The sequence below is a fragment of the Mytilus trossulus genome, chromosome 1 (genome assembly GCF_036588685.1).
Source record: "Mytilus trossulus isolate FHL-02 chromosome 1, PNRI_Mtr1.1.1.hap1, whole genome shotgun sequence".
Classification (NCBI taxonomy): Eukaryota; Metazoa; Mollusca; class Bivalvia; order Mytilida; family Mytilidae; genus Mytilus; species Mytilus trossulus.
In genome coordinates, this window is record NC_086373.1 from 31619574 (window position 1) to 31637764 (window position 18191).

Genomic DNA, 18191 nt, shown 5'->3' on the forward strand with positions numbered 1-18191 from the left:
TCATGAAAATTTATTTAAGACATAAAGAAGAGCTAAAATGTCAGACCATACATGTACTTGTATGGCCAAAACAAATATATGTCAGTATGTCTGTTTAAAGTTACATTCTTACATATACATCATCAATATATATAATGTACATGCAGGTCGGAATTTTAGTATTTTTGTCCATGGGCCGAGTTTACCCATTTTTTTAATGATTGATTTCCCTTGGTTATTGGTTGGAAAACATAGGGGCGAAGTTTTTATTTCATTACACGAGTTGCAAGTTTCCTTATAATTAGAACAGCTGTCATATTCACAATTGTGAATATTGGGATGTATCAGGCAATATATTAAATTTATTGGCAACCCTTACTTCGCTTTTGACACGAGTTTTATAAATTTTTCACTTTATGACAGGAATAAAATGGCTTTTGGTCAGTGCTCAAATTATGGTCAGTCCAGTAACTGTAAACAGACATATACATGTACATGTATTTTTTTTTTTGGCTTGTTATCACCGTGTATCATCGTACAGATGATATAGGTACTAAGTACTACTAACCAAGCAGGCGGATCTCTATTTTGCATAGCATGCAGCAATTCTAGAAATCCAGGAAAAAATAGGCATTATACATGTATCTATGAAGGAAATCCTGCGATCAAATAAGGGTTGTGTGCATGTGGCAGATGTTATTTCTTTATTTAACAATTGTTTGTATCATTATACACATGTTTATGTTCCTTATTTAAAAAAAGTATCTGTTTGTAATTTAATGATTACCTTTTTTCAGCTTACCTGTTGATTTCAAGATACAGTATGCCATTCCAGGTTTGATGAAATATAGAGTGATGCTTTGAACATGCATGAACATACTGAAATTGGAGTTTTATTTTAATAGACAGGTACATTTAAATTGTTTTATCCTAGTTTTATTTTAATAGACAGGTACAAATGTACATTTACATTTAAATTGTTTTATCCTGCAATCAGCTAACTTTTGTACAATGAGACAACTCTCCTCAAGTGTCCAAATGACACCAAAATTAACAACTACAGTTATAGGTCACTGTATGGCCTTTCAACAATGAGCAAAGGCCATTCTGCATATATTCCACTACAAAAGGCCCCTAAATTGCAAATGAAAATTTTAGCAATTCAAAGGAGAAAACTAACAGTCTAATATGTAACACAGCAACACACGACAACCACTGAATAACAGGCACATGCATACAGAATGTGGAGGGGTTAATAGTCTATAGACATAGGAAGATGTGGTGTGAGTGCCAATGAGACAACTCTCCATCCAAATAACAATTTATAAAAGTAAACCATTATATGTCAACGTAAGGCCTTCAACACGGAAGCTTGGCTCACACCAAACTTAAAGTATAAAGGACCCCAAAATTACTAGTGTAAAACCATTCTAACTTACAGGAAAACCAAGTCCAACAAACAGTCTAATCTATATAAAGAAAACAAGAAAAACATATAAATTACATAAACAAAACTACTGAATGTTAGTGAGCCTGTTTTTTAATTTGTTCAAATAAATTTCTGTTTTCTTACATTGTGAGAATATTAATGCATCAATGTAAATTCAGAAATTATTATAATGTTTTTATATGGCAAATTTGCATTTTGTAAATTGCAATAATGGAACTCACATTCTGAAATCAATTAATATAAGTTTTATCAAAGTACATTGTAGTGCACCTTATTAAAATGTTTGTTAAAAATAACATCCTTGTTCAAATGTATAATGATATTTCTAGCTACATTGAAGACCAATTGGTGGCCTTCGGCTGTTGTCTGCTCTATTGTCGGGTTGTTGTGGCTTTAACAGCCATTTCCTTTCTCAATTTTATTATTCATGTTATTAAATAAAGACCAGGGAATGTATAGTTGTTTGCATTTTAACAGTAACTTCTTGAAGAAATATGTTTGCACTTACTTTTTATTACTTTAATATTTAATCATAAATATAATGTTAAACATTTCATTTAATATATACATAATATTTTCATATTTCAGCAGTGATGATCACCTGCACCGAGACAGCAGAAGAAAGTTATTTATTTATAACTCATCATGACCATGATGACCATTTAATACTGAAAATCTGATTAAAATTTGTTTGGAAAGCCACCAAATATTTCAATGAGAAGTAGAAAAAAGACAGCAATTCTATATCATGTATATCATGTACTAAGCAGAAGCATTTGCTGTTTCAAGACCCAATTGAATTGGAGTTTAGTGTTTTGATGCAGTGAAACAGAGGAATATTTAAGTGAACAGTTTAGCTTCTTTTTCATCCTCGTGAAAAATGTGTTGCAACAGTTTCATGGATTTAATTTGTGGTTTCTTTCGTGAAATATTTGAAAAATCTGCAATGTCTAACCAATTAGTTTACATGTATAAGAGATCTAAAGATAAACATATGACATGTATGATATTCAGTTGAATTTGAAAGAAGGAAATATATTGATTTATAAGACTTCAATATGAGTGTTTAGTTATTTTTTTGGCAATTACAGGCATGACAGGGAGCAATTATAAGATAAAGTTATTTGATTTAAACATAAATCCTACCTACAGATATACATGCGATATAGATATACATTTGTATATGCATGTAGGCATAAAATTCACTGATGCACCACTAGTTTGAGTTACAAATAATACATGTACATGTAATTATAAAAGTAAGAATATGACTTATGAAAAAAAAATGATTGCCAATGAAACAACTCTCCATCAGGGAAAAAATAGTTGTATATATATATTTGCCACCTGCAGAGACATGAGAGAACAAGAAAATCATATTTAATCATGATTTATAATTTTTCAATTTCATTTCATATAAACACTGAATACAGGCCTGGGTTTACAACAAGTTCAAAAGCATAAAACAGTGTTGTAATCATGCAGTTGTTGTTCATCTTAAAGACATATGATATTGATGTTGGGCTTCAATAATGAGCAAAACATATGTATAATAGCCACATAATGTTTAATTTTGAACAAAATAATTATGGGTATTTTCTTTGCCATTTTGCACATACATGTAGATGTGTATCTCATGTACATGTACACAAATGTAGCTTGCATTGTTTATACATGTACTTGGAAATCAGAAAATGCAATGTTTTCATTTCTCCGTGTTCTTGCATTTTGTCTAAAATAAAATTGGTTATTTATATAATCATGATAATTGTAAATGTTTGGCATAAAAAAATATAAATTTATTTAAATGATGGTATTACAATGCATTATTTGTATCCAGGATTTTCTGTAACTGCAATAATAAATCTCACATTTACCATGTTTATTGTCCTGGCATTGTTTAATATAAATTATTATTATCTTGGGAATAAATTTATTCGCACATTTTGAGTCTATTTGAAGGATATACATTAAAGTTATCATGATTATATAAACTTGAAAACTTGATGGAATATTCACAGTATTAGAAGACTAAAGATTCTTATATATAGCATATTTTGCATGAGATGTGATGTATGGCAGTGACACTGCATGACCCCAACACAGACAGAAATTGCTTTCTTCTACATGTATTTTGAAATTCCATGCATATTTTTGTAATACAGCTAGAATTTGATTTAAAGCATGTGGTATAATTGTCAATGAAGTTTTGATTAACAATTAAGTAATTTTACTTTTTGTCATGTTTGTGATTTGGTCAGGTACATCATGACATTTGTAAGATTAACCACTGATTGTACCCTTGTCAATGATACATTTGGTATGCATGGTAGGCAGTAGTTTTATACATGTATGTAAGCATTCATACATGGTTGTCATTTTAATTTCCATGCGGACTATTTTGTCCTGTCCCCTTTGTCATGATTCATTCACCTGAAACTTTTGTAAGAACTGTGATTAATTTAGTGTCAGATTTCTGTATGTGTATATTATATATATATGTACATAAAAAGAAGATGTGGTATGATTGCCAATGAGACAACTCTCCACAAGAGACCAAAATGACACAGAAATTAACAATTTTAGGTAATCTTACGGCCTTCAACATTGAATGAAAAATTATATATAATATATAAATATTATGTAAATTATATACATGTTTTCCTGGAGAGGGAAGAACAAAAAATTGTTATGTACATGTACTGGTACATAAAATTTCTTTTATTCTGACAGAAAAGAAGTACCATTCAGTATACGTAGCCTCCAATATATTTATCATGTTTAATATGAACTTTAAAATATAATGGCACTTGATAATGAAAAAAAAATATTGATTGTGCTGAATGAGACGTAAGCACTTTTAGTTTTTTCTTGGCTGTCCGTTTGTATTGGTTGACACTAGCCTGCTGTTAGGCAGGAATTTAATATGAAATCAGCGGCAGAACAAATGGGTCACTGTTTCCAACTTCTTGGTACACATATATACTAAATGTACAATGTATAAGGTTGAAAAATTATGGCTAATGTATACATGTAACTTTATGTGACACTCAAGGCAGCTGATTGAATCATAGTTACATATAAGTGCATGCGCATGTATCTGAAACTAATCAAAGTTGAATTTTTCACAGATGCGATGAAAATTTACTTTAGTAATTCATTGTGTTCACTGTATGCATACATGGAAACCATGAGTGCTCAAGGAATATTTTTTTAAGTATCAGATACTCAATGCCATAGCTTCTAATCCTTTAATAGTACCCCCCAAAAGGTATACGTTTGTGCAAATATTCAAACTTACTCATTCGAGGAAAACAGAATTGTTAATGCTTTTGTGAGCTTTTGAATAATCCAACCAGAATTAAATTAATAATGGGAGGTCAGAAAAAAAGTTACCAGTAACTGTAAGACTGTTAGAATTAGTAAAATATTGCTTTTTAAGATGGAATGAAAAGGAAAATTCTGTCCAAGAAAATGTAGAAATTCACTAGGGAGATCAGTAAAAAAAAGCAAGCCATACAAAATACTGCCCTGGTGAAAATTCATATTCAGTGATGCCAAAAAATCACCTTGTCCCTACAGAATAAATTCAAAAAGACCTCCATATCATGTTTTACAAATTGATTCCAGGCACACTTGAGTAACAGGAGATATTCAACTAGTAAATCTGAATATTTATATGCAGGTAGGAGTTTATGTTTATTAATTTAATATTATCAATGACAAAGAGCAAAAATAAATCATGAATTTTGGTATAAAGTTTGTAAAAAACCCACTTTTTTCATTAAACTGATAATAGTTCCTAATATACTTGCACTTGCAAAATGAGATCATCACTAGGACCCGAGATGTGGATTCCGGATTTGGACAAAAAAGGGGGGTGCGTGTCCCAACAATAATGGAAGTTATTAATTAAGTGCGACATAACGAGTTCACACTAACCATAAATTTGTTCACTCACAAGGGTTCAGAGCCCATCTAAATCCCACGGTGGCACCTCTGCCATTTGCACAAGAGATGAAATCAGAGATGGAATGCAAGATGTAAATATATTCTATTTTATGAAAGTCCTGCCTATCACAATTAAATATTCTCTGAAATAGAAACAATTATGAATTAGGAACTTCAATAAATTAAGCAAGCAATAACAGAATATGTGTTTATCTGCCCCAACAAGACGTAGGCTTATTATGAAACGCTTGACGGCGAGTACAAAAAAAAACACTTAGAGTTTCCGTCAGCCGATCCGACTTCCGCCGCGTCATTCAAACGTTTCTCTCTCGCATTTCAAGACAATAATGCTACGACATGTTAAATAAATTCAAAAGGGCAGGTGCAAGAGCTATACCAACCTACTCGATTCTGGTATTGGTAGAACGGCGACATTTCAAATTTTTCAAAAAGTGCTGTGCCTAGTTATATAGCGTTCGTTTAAAGGAAATTTCAGAACCTGAAAAAAAAAAGTCGATAAATAGAAAAAAATCTCCACGTTTTATTGTTTTTTATTTACAAAACCTCTGCTATCAAACTAGGCACAGCACTTTTCCAGTAAAATAAGTTATCCCGATCACAGGGAGCCCAAAACCAGGGCGATCCGATTTCATCTTGCACCTGCCCTTTTGACTTATTTGGGAAATGTCATTACTTTCAGTTTGAAGTCACGTGACACCAATGTATTTATATTTTTCTATAAATAAAAGTTTGGAATGAAATTCAGAAAAGATATTTTCCCTCTGTTTACGCTTTTAACGTGCATTTTTGGCATATAGGCAAAGAAAACTCACTTTGAGTTTAATATGTTTTTTCCTGTGTATAAAATGGGAATTTTTTCGAAACGCCCTTAACATCGCTGCGTGTGTCGTACTGTCAAGGACAAAACAACTGGAGCATGTTCAATGCGTCTTTATCAGGTATTTTATTAACGAATAAGAGGCAGCAACGACCCAATGGACGTTATGATATACATTTTGGGAATTTTACTAACCAAACAGTTTGTTGATCAAGTTGTTCATTGTCCCGTGTTCAATGCGTCTTTATCATGTACATGTATGGTATATAAGAAAAAAGAGACTGCAATTTCCCAAGGAATGCTAAACTATATCTTTGGCGATTCTGCCATATTCATGTTATCAAAAGTGTAGTACCAGTTTAAAGAAAATGGAAGCCAGCTGTATTCGCAAAATGATGATTAAATCGTGTAAAAATATTTCTCTAATACTTATAAACGATTTATCCTTTACTTGACATGTTGGTTATTTCCTAACTCGCTAATTTCTAATTTATTGTCACACCTTTATCAGCGGTTTGAGAAAATATTTCTCATCGCTAGTGAAATATTAGTTTTCAGCAAATTATTGGTCGAAATTTAGTTATTACGTTACATTTCCTTTATTTCATCTGAATTTTAGTCATGAAAAAAAAGGCGAAGATGTCTGATGACATCACATATAAAGAACACAACTTTTTGCAAATCTTTGAAAAAGCAATATAAAAATCATCAAAAAAACAGATGAACTATAATTCCTGTATTAAAATATTTCTCCACTCGAAACAGTTAAATTTTAATTATTGGAAAAGCCTCGCGCTTTGAATATTAAAGTTATAACTGTCTTGAGTGGAGAAATATTGTAACATACTTATTGCAGTGATGGAATTTATATCTAATACAATCGTTAAATCTCGGTTCTTCATTGGTCAACATTCAATTATGACGTACACTATTCTTGTTTTTCTATGCATTTTTTATTGTGACGTCCTAAATAAAGGCGACCATGCCTGATGAATTCGTATAGAAAGAACACATCTGGTTAAGTAATGAAGATATAACTCAGAACTTTGAACTACAGTTGCAAGCTCAAGATAGCAATACCTGTTTTATGAAAAGGCATTACTAATCATCAGCTAAACATTTCATTATAAGATTGAAACAAGACTTTCCCATAATATAATTTCACAATGTTTAATAATTAATTCACAATCACCATCAATGCGCCAAAACACTCAGGCCCTTACTAGTCGCCGGAGTCTGCGATGTAAACACATCCATATAATGAAATAAACAACTCATAACAGTACCCTCACTACATTTTAATACTCTAACAATATAATGAGACAGTTGTATAATAACTCAAAATCAACACAATACACGTCTACCATACACATGGCATACATTATTTTTTTCAACAGCAAACGAATGTTATACAAGCGGTTCGTATGGTGCGGTATATGACGGAAAGATTACATGTACAGTTACTGGTCGTACCTGTCAAAGATGGGACCGTGATTATCCACAAAAGAGAAATAGGAAACATATTCCATCAAATTCTGAAGATCTCCATAGTAACTACTGCCGGGATCCAGGACCTCCGTACGACGGGAAACCATGGTGTTATACAACAGATCCTAAAGTCAGATGGGAATTTTGTCACGTTCAACTTTGTTGAATGTTGTTATTGTAAAAACTTAGGATGTAGAAAATTGATGTTTTCTGTGAAAAAATGTGACGTTATCGTCATAATGTTTGGTCTCCAAAATTTGTTGGTTTAAAGGTACTTTTTTTATCTGCTTTAAAAAAAAAAATTCATGTATATATTTAATCAAATACGAGATAAACGGCATCATAAACTCAAAGTTCAATGAACATTTTATTCCATGGTTGCCGTCTTTACAACCAATAGAACTTTTACAATGCTATTTTTTTCACCTGTTATTTGTATTAGTTATATACGTTATAACATATTTCAGTAAACTAAAACATATTACAAACTTGAGCATTATAAAAATTGCAACTTTCTGGGCGATATGTAGATGGTATGTTACTTAGCCATTTTTTCTATCCATATGCAACAGAACTTATATTTACAAGGGCAACCCGTCCTACTTTCCATGTAATCCTTATTCCTAATGTATTTATGATTGTCTTATTTTGTCTCTGTATATGGTTCCTTGAACCAGTTGTTATTCTTTCTTTTTAACAAATATGAGAGTCCCCTTCAATCTACAACAGTTACTTGTATTGCCACTCATAATAAACTCATCATAGATACCAGGACTAAATTTAGTATATACGCCAGACAAAAGACTCATCAGTGTTGCTCGAATCCAAGCAGTTAAAAAGGCCAAATAAAATATTTGATGGTGATACCTGGTAATTCGGAAAATGAACAAGAGTTACAATGTGAAGTATATCCGTGTATTTAAGTCAAAAGAAGCTTAACTTTTGGATTTTGTTAATATGTACTAGAATTCTTTATCAATTAACCTCTGTTGATTCCGGCTGAGAAAAGATAATCATTGTACCAAGAAATACAAAGGTTGAGCTTATATTAATACCATTGCCAGCAAGTATTGCCTTATCAGCATATATATAATATTATATTAACAATACAAGTAAAGCTACCGACGGAGACTATCGTTATACTTAGTGTTCTGTATTTTTGTGTTAGTAGATTGCTGAAGTGCTTTTCAGTTTTCTAAAGAAATTTTGTTTTACAGGTAGTCCAAACGAAAGTGCTTTGCAAATCTAACATATTGTTTAAAATTTAAAAAAAAAAGTTTTTTGATATTACCTCGTCTTTCAATACTGACAAGATTGGTCAAGTTTTTGATAGAAAATAATTGCTGTCATTAATAAGCCGATTCATTTATGTTTACAAATTATCTCGATTGAAGGAAATTCCAAAGTAAACAATTTAATTGATGTACACGTGTAACAGTGTAACCAGAAGTAATGCAACTAATCAACACGGAATCAAATGATCAATAGATTAACAATCATCAAAGGTGATAATTGGACCATAAAAATGTGAAAAGTACATTCACAAAATTAATAAACTCCGAGGAAAACTCAAAATGGAAAGTCCCGATTCAAACGGCAAAAGTAAAAGCGCAAACACACCAAACGAATGGACAACAACTGTCTTTTCTTGACTTGGTACAGGCAACTTCTTATGTAGAAAATTGATGGAGTAAACCTGGTTTTAAAGCTAGCGTAACCTCTCACTTGTATGACAGTTGTATCAAATTCAATTATAGTGACAACCATGTGTAAACAAAACAAATAGACATAACAAAAATGTTAAGAATAAGAGTAAAGCAGCCAACATAGTGTTTTTATCTTAATCAATATAAAACAACCAGATATATAAACAAACAGCCAGAATAAACATGTTTGTGATCCCCCTTAACTTCCAACATTGGTGTTACTGCGGAAAATTAAAAAAAACTTAAAAGTTAATTCTAAATGGCTTTACTCAAAATATTGGTGATAATCACAGACAAAACAACTAACATAACACAATTATAGATACTAAGTATCGATATTAGGGTACTCGGGTTTATGAATGCCAGCTCAAAGCCAAATACAACTAATAAATATAGTATGTTTTCCTACACTTAAGTTTCAAGCAGTACAATGTTAATTGCGTTGAGATGAATTTGTTTTCCTGTTTTGAAATTTTTATGTTTCAAACATAACGAGGATGTACAAAATATAAGATTACAATTTTAGTCTGACTAAAGTCAAAGTTAATAAGAATTGTATTATCTTCCAAAAGCAAAAAGTTTTAATTCGATTTTTTTGGCAATCTTTTAAACAAAAACTATATATGTATTTTTATCAAATGATTTTTTGTGTGAAATATTAAGCTATTTCTAAAGATTCAAGGAAAACTCATTCACTGAAACTTTATAATATATTTTCTTGGTGATTGATCATATGATAATATCAAATAGGAAGCATAATTTTTTTTTTTTATAAATATTATATACACCTTGCGTAGGGTAGGACAATATTGCAGATTAACTTATCATAGATACCAGGACTAAATTAGAGTGATAGTTATCAATAATTTAGTAAGAACTAAAAAAAGGGGATGGGGTCTTCTAGCAATTTGATCATATGTTTTTAAAAAGTACGATTAATGAAGGGTATCCAATTTAATATAACATCCTGATGTAATATTTAATATTATCTACTTTGCTCAAATATTTTTGAATTAAATGACAAAATCACAGTCAATTATTTCACATCCTGAAGTTAAGTGTAATTTATATTACATTTTTAGTTTAAAAGTGATTAAAGAAAATATTCAAAGATCTTCTACGCAGTGTTTTGCATTCTGCACTGCTGAATATTTTCGAATTACTTGTTAAATAACGGTATATTTTGTTCATATCCTGAGGTAAAGTGTAACATAAGTGTTGTTTACTTCAAAAGTTATTTGCAAAAATATTTATGGATCTTCTACGCCGTGTTTTGCATTCTGCTTTTCTAAATTTAATATTTAGTGGTAAGTATCGATCGGCTGTTACTCCGAAGGTTTATGATATAAATTGCCTAGTAGTAATTTATAACATAAATGAAGTAGGAACATATATATGAAATAGTTACATAATTTCATACATAATGTTTGGTTTGCATTATTGTTTTTTCTTCCAATGGGCGTGTTAAATCATTTGTAGCTTTTTAATTTTTATTTAAAGCTGTTGAAAAAGGGTCTCTAAAACACCGCAAAGGACCTGTTATGTGCACAAAGGAGCACTAAGGACCCAAAGAAGTTTGATAAGAGCACAAAGGACATGAATTTCCCCTTAAACCATATAAATATTAATTTTACTGAAGAAAATTGTAAAAAAAATTAAACAATTTCAATAAAAATTGCGATTTTTATATTGTCAATTGGGTGTTTTCACCGGTATCGGTTCGGAACCAACTTTAAATCCGGGCTATGTTATTGCTCATGTGTGAATGTTTTGCTGTTGCTGTTTTTTTATTTCGCCTTTCATCGTCAGCATGCTTTCTTATGCATGGTAATATGTATTGCTATGACGAAAACGATTCTAAAGGCACAAAATGAACGGTATGGCAATAAGTCTAAAGGAAAAAAGGAAGTTGAATTTATCGTATTTCATATATTTCAATATACACTTTGTTTTATCAAACAAAAACAAAGTATTACCGAACTTTTCCTACATGACGATTCTTAAATTGCTTTAACGAAAACGTTTCAAAGGCACAAAGGGAACAGTATAGGATTTATCAAAAGGTAGGAAATTAGTTTGAATTTTCAATTCGTTATTTTATTCTTCACAAAACGAAGTATGCACCGATTTTTTTTAACTGTCGAATTATACATTTAGATTATTAAACATAAGGAAAAGTTTTTAATTTCCATAGAAATGCTGATGAAAACAAAATATATAATGTGAAATAAAGTGCTCTGATAGTAAAAATAATTTAGAGATGCTTGAAAAAAATAAACCTTATAGATAAACTTTACAGGAAGTTGTATTGAGATTGAATGTATAGCTTAAAATGTTTCAGTGATAGCTCTTTGTTTTCTTTAAAAAAAAATCGTTTTAATGTCCAGTCTGTATTTATATGTTTGTGTTTTCTCAATGTTTTTCAATACATAAATGTATTTTTTAGTAAAAATTAAATCTTATAGAAAAAAAGGCCGTAATCTTGTGCATATCCGTACCGATTACAGACACGGTTTCGTAAATCTTCAACTTTAATACCAATTTAACTGAAGTATTTTAATGAAAATCAATGTTTTTTAAGTCAGAAATCCCTTTTACCGCATCCTATGCACAATTTCAGGTTCTTTGTGATCTTTTCAAACTTCGTTGGTGTCCTGAGTGCTCCTTTGTACTCCTTTGTGCACAAAAGGAGGTCCTTTGCGGTGTTTTTAGAGACTGGTTAAGAATTTCATTTCACTTCTTTCAAGATTTAGGTTTATACGCCGTTTATCTTTTTTTTCTTAGTATAAAACGGTAGAATTGTCATGCATATTAGAGCATTTTTAAGCAATATTTTATCTATCTATGATGAAATATTTTTCACAAAAAGTTTAAAAAATAATTATCGAAGGGGTCTTTCAGCGAATCGATCATATGTCATTGAAAAGTATGATCAATGCAGGGTAACCAATTAAATTTTATGACATCCTGGTGTATACCTGAAATTTTGTTCTATTTTCAAATATTTTGAGTTACTTACCAAACATTCTATTCATTCATTTCCTGTTAAGTTTAATATAAGTTTTGCTTATTTAAAATTGATTTGAAAACAAATTCATGGATTTTTTCATGGAAACAACAACCCGACTAAATATGTAAATACATACATTGAATGGTATATAAACTAAAATAATTTTTTTTTGCTATGTCAATATCTGCCAATCTGACATAGATAAAGATTTGATATTTTTCAGTTCTGGGAGTTTATGGTGAATACTGCTACTACGTCTATTCCTACACATATTCTTATATATACTATGAATGTGATAGTACAGGAAATTAGTAAGTAACATTTCATTGTTTAAATAACTATTTAAACTCTTCAAATATCGGTTAGATGTTTTATTCTACAGGAATTTACTGAAATGTCCATGTCAATATTTATTAAAGGTACCAGGCTTATCTTTTGTTACGCCAGACGCGCATTACGTCTACACAAGACTCATCAATAACAACATTAATCCGTGACAAAATGCAAAATTGTCGAGAAGGTTAAAGTTTGGAGGACGTGTTTTTCAACAAACAATCGGCATTCCCATGGCAGCCTGCTGTGCCCCTCTTTTTGTCGATTTTATCCTTTATTCTTATGAGGCATACAGAAAATTCTTGTGAAAAATAAAAGGTATCATAAAACGTTACCTTCTGCTATGTAGATGATGTTCTCTCACTAAATAATTATAATTTAATAACTATAATAATGTTGAACACATTTATCTAATCTAACAAGAAATAAAGGATACAACAGATACCGTTAAGTCTGCCTCATATCTTAATTAACATCTAGGAATTTACAATGAGGGTGTGTTGAAAACTTTATGACAAAAGAGGAAATACCAGCTTCCCAATTGTGAATTTTCCATTTTTATGTAGCAACATATTAGCACCGCCTGCATACGGAGTATATATATATTTTCAATTAATATGATATTCCCGGGCTTGTGTTTCTTATCATGATTTCCTTGATAGAGGGTTTCTGCTCACAAGGAAGCTTTAAACCAAGAATTGCAAATGGTGAAGTTGAAATCATAAAGTTCTAAAGTTGCTCATAATGTCTGAAATGGTAGCATTAATATTTGTCTAGGTTGTACGATTGTTCGACAAACAGAATGGCGGTTTCTGAATTGTGTGGTCAATACACAATGAATATGTGAATCTTTTTTTTATTGATTTTATCAAAATCTGAAATCCATGCAATTTTAAAATTCAAATAAAGATTTAATCTGTCTTTTGCATTTCTTGTCTACGAGTCAGTTGGTTTGTTCCTGCGCTTTGCTGATTTTAAGAAATCATACATTCTAACAAATTATATGTACATTTCCTGACTATATCATAATTTAAAAATTCATAAGAAATGAATATAACGGTCTTTGGAATAGACTTATAAGTTGGTCATAAAAAAGGCTACATAGTATATAGCTGTTAAAAAGTAACAAATAGATTTATAGAAAACAAATACGGATTACAAATCAAAACCGGGGAATACATCAACTATAGGAGGAAAACAGCGAAACAACAGAACACTGAAGTGCAACAAAAACAAATGACAATGCAACATACATAGAAACAAACCATTAGATAACAACTGCCGTATTACTGACTTGGCACAGGACATTTTAAGAAAAAACATGTGGGTTGAACCTGGTTGTGGCTAGCAAAACCCCTTGCATAAACAATTCTTCATCTGGATCAGTATAAGTTGTTTATATATCTTATTCCCGTATTGTTCTTCTATAGACATATTAATTGATACTTTATATTTACCTTTTCAGTGGTTCCATAGCCGGAGCGGTAGTAGGGACTATAATTTTTATAGTCATCATTGTTGTTATCATTGCTGTGTGTAAAAACCATAACAGAACAAGGGTGACAACTATTCATACCCCTCACTCTGTCGGAACTGCTGTTATCGCACAACAACAGCAACAACAACAAGGTAATATCAATGACAGAGAAAGTATAACTTGATTTCAATTAATATGAAAGAACAATCGGGTTTACTGCTGGTTTCGATAAATATTCTTGTTTACAAAAAAAAAATGAAATCACTCAATATTGTTAAGACTAGTAATTACAGAACTCTAGTATGTGATCAAAGGAAAAAACCAAAACAAAGATGTAACAATGTTTTTACGAAATATAATATGAAAAAAAGCAGATGTGGTATAATTGACAATGATACAACTATCTCCAAGAGATATAATAATATCGAAGTTAACAGATGTATATCTCCATACAACAATGAGTAAAATACAAAATGACAACAGTAAAACAATCCGAATTTGAAAACTTACGATTTGATTTAGATAAGATTGGCAGTTTGTTCATATTTCCACATTTATTTATTAATTCGTATCTTCGTGTTCTGTGTTTCAGTTGAATTTTATAATAAAATGTTTTTGTCTATTCTGTATCAAGAACAATTAAAAAAAAGCCATGTGCTAAAATGTTCAATACAGTTTTAAGGTAAAATATCACATTGAGACATTATAAAAAGAGAAATTGGTTGAATGACGTCCGCTTAATGTCCAGAGACAAACATTACATTGTATTATACTTCAGTTATCATTTTCTATATAAAATAAGTTAACAATATTTTCACTGTTTGGAAAATTACAAGCTTTGAACTTAATAATGGACCGTTCAAAAATTTCCAAACATTACACCTGGGAGAAACTAGTTGACCGGAAGCGTCATAAAATTTCGCGGAATCTTAAATACAGATACGCGATTGGAGGATTTAAAAAATAACGCGGGAGTAACGACGTCGTGTTTTACCTATTGTATCTAGTATAGGGTTGATGCCAGTGCAAGACGTAGCCTTAACTTTGAACATTTCTATGAAGTAAACGTTATGGTTTGGTTTCTTCTTTTTAATATTACGATAGTTGATGTATCCCCGCCATTTATTGTCTGTTGTCTTTGTCTATATATTAAAACACTAAATGACTGGACCTGACTGGATATTCGTTGAATAGTAAGTTTATTGCCCCCAGGATACAACTATTGCACTCAGCTACGCCTCAGGACAATAGTTGCTCCTCGGGACAATAAACTTACTATTCCACTCATACTCAGTCAATAAGTATACACTATGGCCTTTAGTCTCTGGTTGAGCGTTATGACATTGGCCATTATACCACATCTTTTATTCTCATACTTACAAAATTTTACTGACAAGTTTAATATAAACGTAGGCTATTAAAAAAATATCCCCTTTTCAGCGTTTAAGCATTCTCTTAATGAGAAAATTTTGTAAAAAAAGTTGTAATGGCAAGTTTGTTCAGGTTTCTTTAACCACCATAGTACTCACTTAAATAATGATGCTTTATGAATGAAACTCCAATGGGAAAACCAACATTAAATATATTATCATTAACCCTCTTGCTGCCGACCGTTTTCAAGTTACATTTCATATGCCGAAAAATACGATAGCTCAGCGTCTGTGACGTAAGATGCCAAACAACGACGTCATTCGATATATGACGTCACGAAATAAATATCATTACATTTGGGACCCATCTGAGAAAAACATAACACTGTTTAATCTTCGGTCTTTTAATTGAAAGAGATACAGCATTGATCAGAAGCTTGCAAAAATTTAGCCATGGACATATGTGTCCCTCCTGCACTGCCGGTTTGGACATATATGTGACCCTCAGGCAGCAAGAGGGTTAAGACAGCAAGCTTTTCAAGGAAGTGAAATGGATAAACAGGAAACAGTACAGCTCTATATCTTTTTCTAAATTAAGTATTATATGATAACTTTGGCGATTTATCAAATCAACCCCTTTCCTGCTTTTAAAAATCCCCTGAATGAGAAAATCTGTAAACAAATTGTAATTTTTTGTTGAGGTTCCTTATCCAACTACAATTCATGCGAAGAACTATTTAGTATAGATAAAACTACAATGTACAATTTAATTTTCAATATAATGATATTACTATAACTAATGTGTTTACCCATGATATGTTTTAATATTTGTGTCATTTCAGCCCAACCAGCGATGATGTATGGTCAGTATCCACAACCAGGTGGTAGTATGTATAATCACCCACCAGCTTATCAACCGCCTCAAGGAAACTATCCTCCGCCGCAAGAAAACTTTCCTCCGCCGCAAGAAAACTTTCCACCAAAATACTAACAGTTTATCAATAACAAGCAGAATTCCAATCAAAAGAACTGTTTTAAATTCATAAACTACTTATTTTATATAAAGTGTAAATAGACCTATTTTCCTGTAATAAAAAACCTTCGGTTAAATGAACTTAAAACAAAAATCAAAATTTGCTGCTTATCTTGCTGATGTTTGATATACCTATAATGAGTTTGATATATTTTGTGTCTACAATCAAATAAATGAAATTTTAATACTAATTTGGGCATATATAGAGTTCGAAGAGTCGAACATATTTCAGATAATGAGATACCATCTGTTTGTACAATTACAAATCGCAAAATAAGTATATCATAAGTAAAAAAGACAAAAGCACTGAAAATGTTGATTATTCTAGTACTATGTTTTCTGAATTGAGATCAAATTGTATTTAATTTTATATATGTTTTATTTTATTCTTTTGGTTTTGTAAAAGTATGGCTCGAGGCCATTTTGTACTTCGTTAATCATTTGAACTCGTGGTTCACTTTAACTAACGAGTATTGGCACCAAACGATTAATAACAAATTGTCTGTATATTGAAAAAGTAATATGCTGTTTGAAATAGATTGTCTTAAGCTTATCAGAAATATAGTATATAATTGAAAAGGGATATGGGAAATGTGTCAAAAAGAAAAAACCCAACCAAAGAGCAAAAAACAGCAGAAGACCACCAACGCGTCTTCACCACAGCGAGAAAATCCCGCACCTAGAAGCGTGCTTCAGCTGGCCCCTAAACAAAAATGTGTACTAGTTCAGCGATAACAGACATCATACTTCACTCCGAAATATATAAATGCACTAAAATTGAAAATCATACAAGACTAACAAAGGGCAAAGGTTTCTGACTTGGGACTCGATCTAAAATGGATCGTCAATTAAACACCTTATCATTGTATCGTTCTGCAATATTTATTTACATTAGAAGTTCGAATGAAAATGTCAGGATATTTGTCATACATTTCATAAAATATTTAGTAGAAAATGTCAATATCTTATTTCATATATTCAGTATCAATTATCTATGATTGTGTGCAAGGTAACTTCTACAGCTATATGTAGATGACATAACAACAAACCTAGCATAAACAAATCGGAAAACGCCATTCACGTCAAGATTATACGTAAATACCGAAATCAAAGAAAAATAATCTACATCACTTGAAAAAAACTATTTCAACAATTAAAAACAAAATGGCATAGAAACACTCCATAGACCAAATACTATTTAAAAAAACTGACAAGTATACAAAATTGACCATGGCAAAGAAAAACAATGCAATTCCAAAACATAAGGTATTGACGAATTATAGTACTTCATACTTCATACTGTTATAAGTACATATGTGTATAGCAATATTAACTTAGACGGTTTGGAACTACTGGTCACGTCTTTTAAGAAGTCCATGATTTTTAGAAAGTGGGCAGGGTTTGAATGTTAGGCCCTAACTAAGTAATATTTTTACCGTATCTTATCCAATTATATTTATTGCAAACCAAGAAATATATTCTCAATATTTTTTACAGTGAAATTTGGAAAAGGTTAAGCTAGATATTTCATATGTTTTCGTGTATAGTAGATTTTA

General features: G+C 31.1%; 1 protein-coding gene across 1 annotated transcript; it reads left to right on the plus strand.

Annotated features, from left to right (window-relative positions):
* The first annotated feature begins 10526 nt into the window (after positions 1–10526).
* Positions 10527–17021, plus strand: LOC134721528 (uncharacterized). The gene is made up of 4 exons (XM_063584613.1): positions 10527–10719; positions 12646–12733; positions 14221–14384; positions 16445–17021. The coding sequence occupies exons 1-4, from the start codon at positions 10665–10667 to the stop codon at positions 16591–16593; spliced, it is 456 nt and encodes a 151-aa protein (XP_063440683.1). The 5' UTR covers positions 10527–10664; the 3' UTR covers positions 16594–17021.
* Positions 17022–18191: the final 1170 nt, after the last annotated feature.

Coding starts and splice junctions, on each gene's coding strand:
- LOC134721528 (XM_063584613.1), top strand. CDS start 10,665: ATGGATCTTCTACGCCGTGTTTTGCATTCTGCTTTTCTAAATTTAATA. Junction 12,734..14,220: donor TGTGATAGTACAGGAAATTA/GTAAGTAACATT, acceptor TTACCTTTTCAG/TGGTTCCATAGCCGGAGCGG. Junction 14,385..16,444: donor ACAACAGCAACAACAACAAG/GTAATATCAATG, acceptor GTGTCATTTCAG/CCCAACCAGCGATGATGTAT.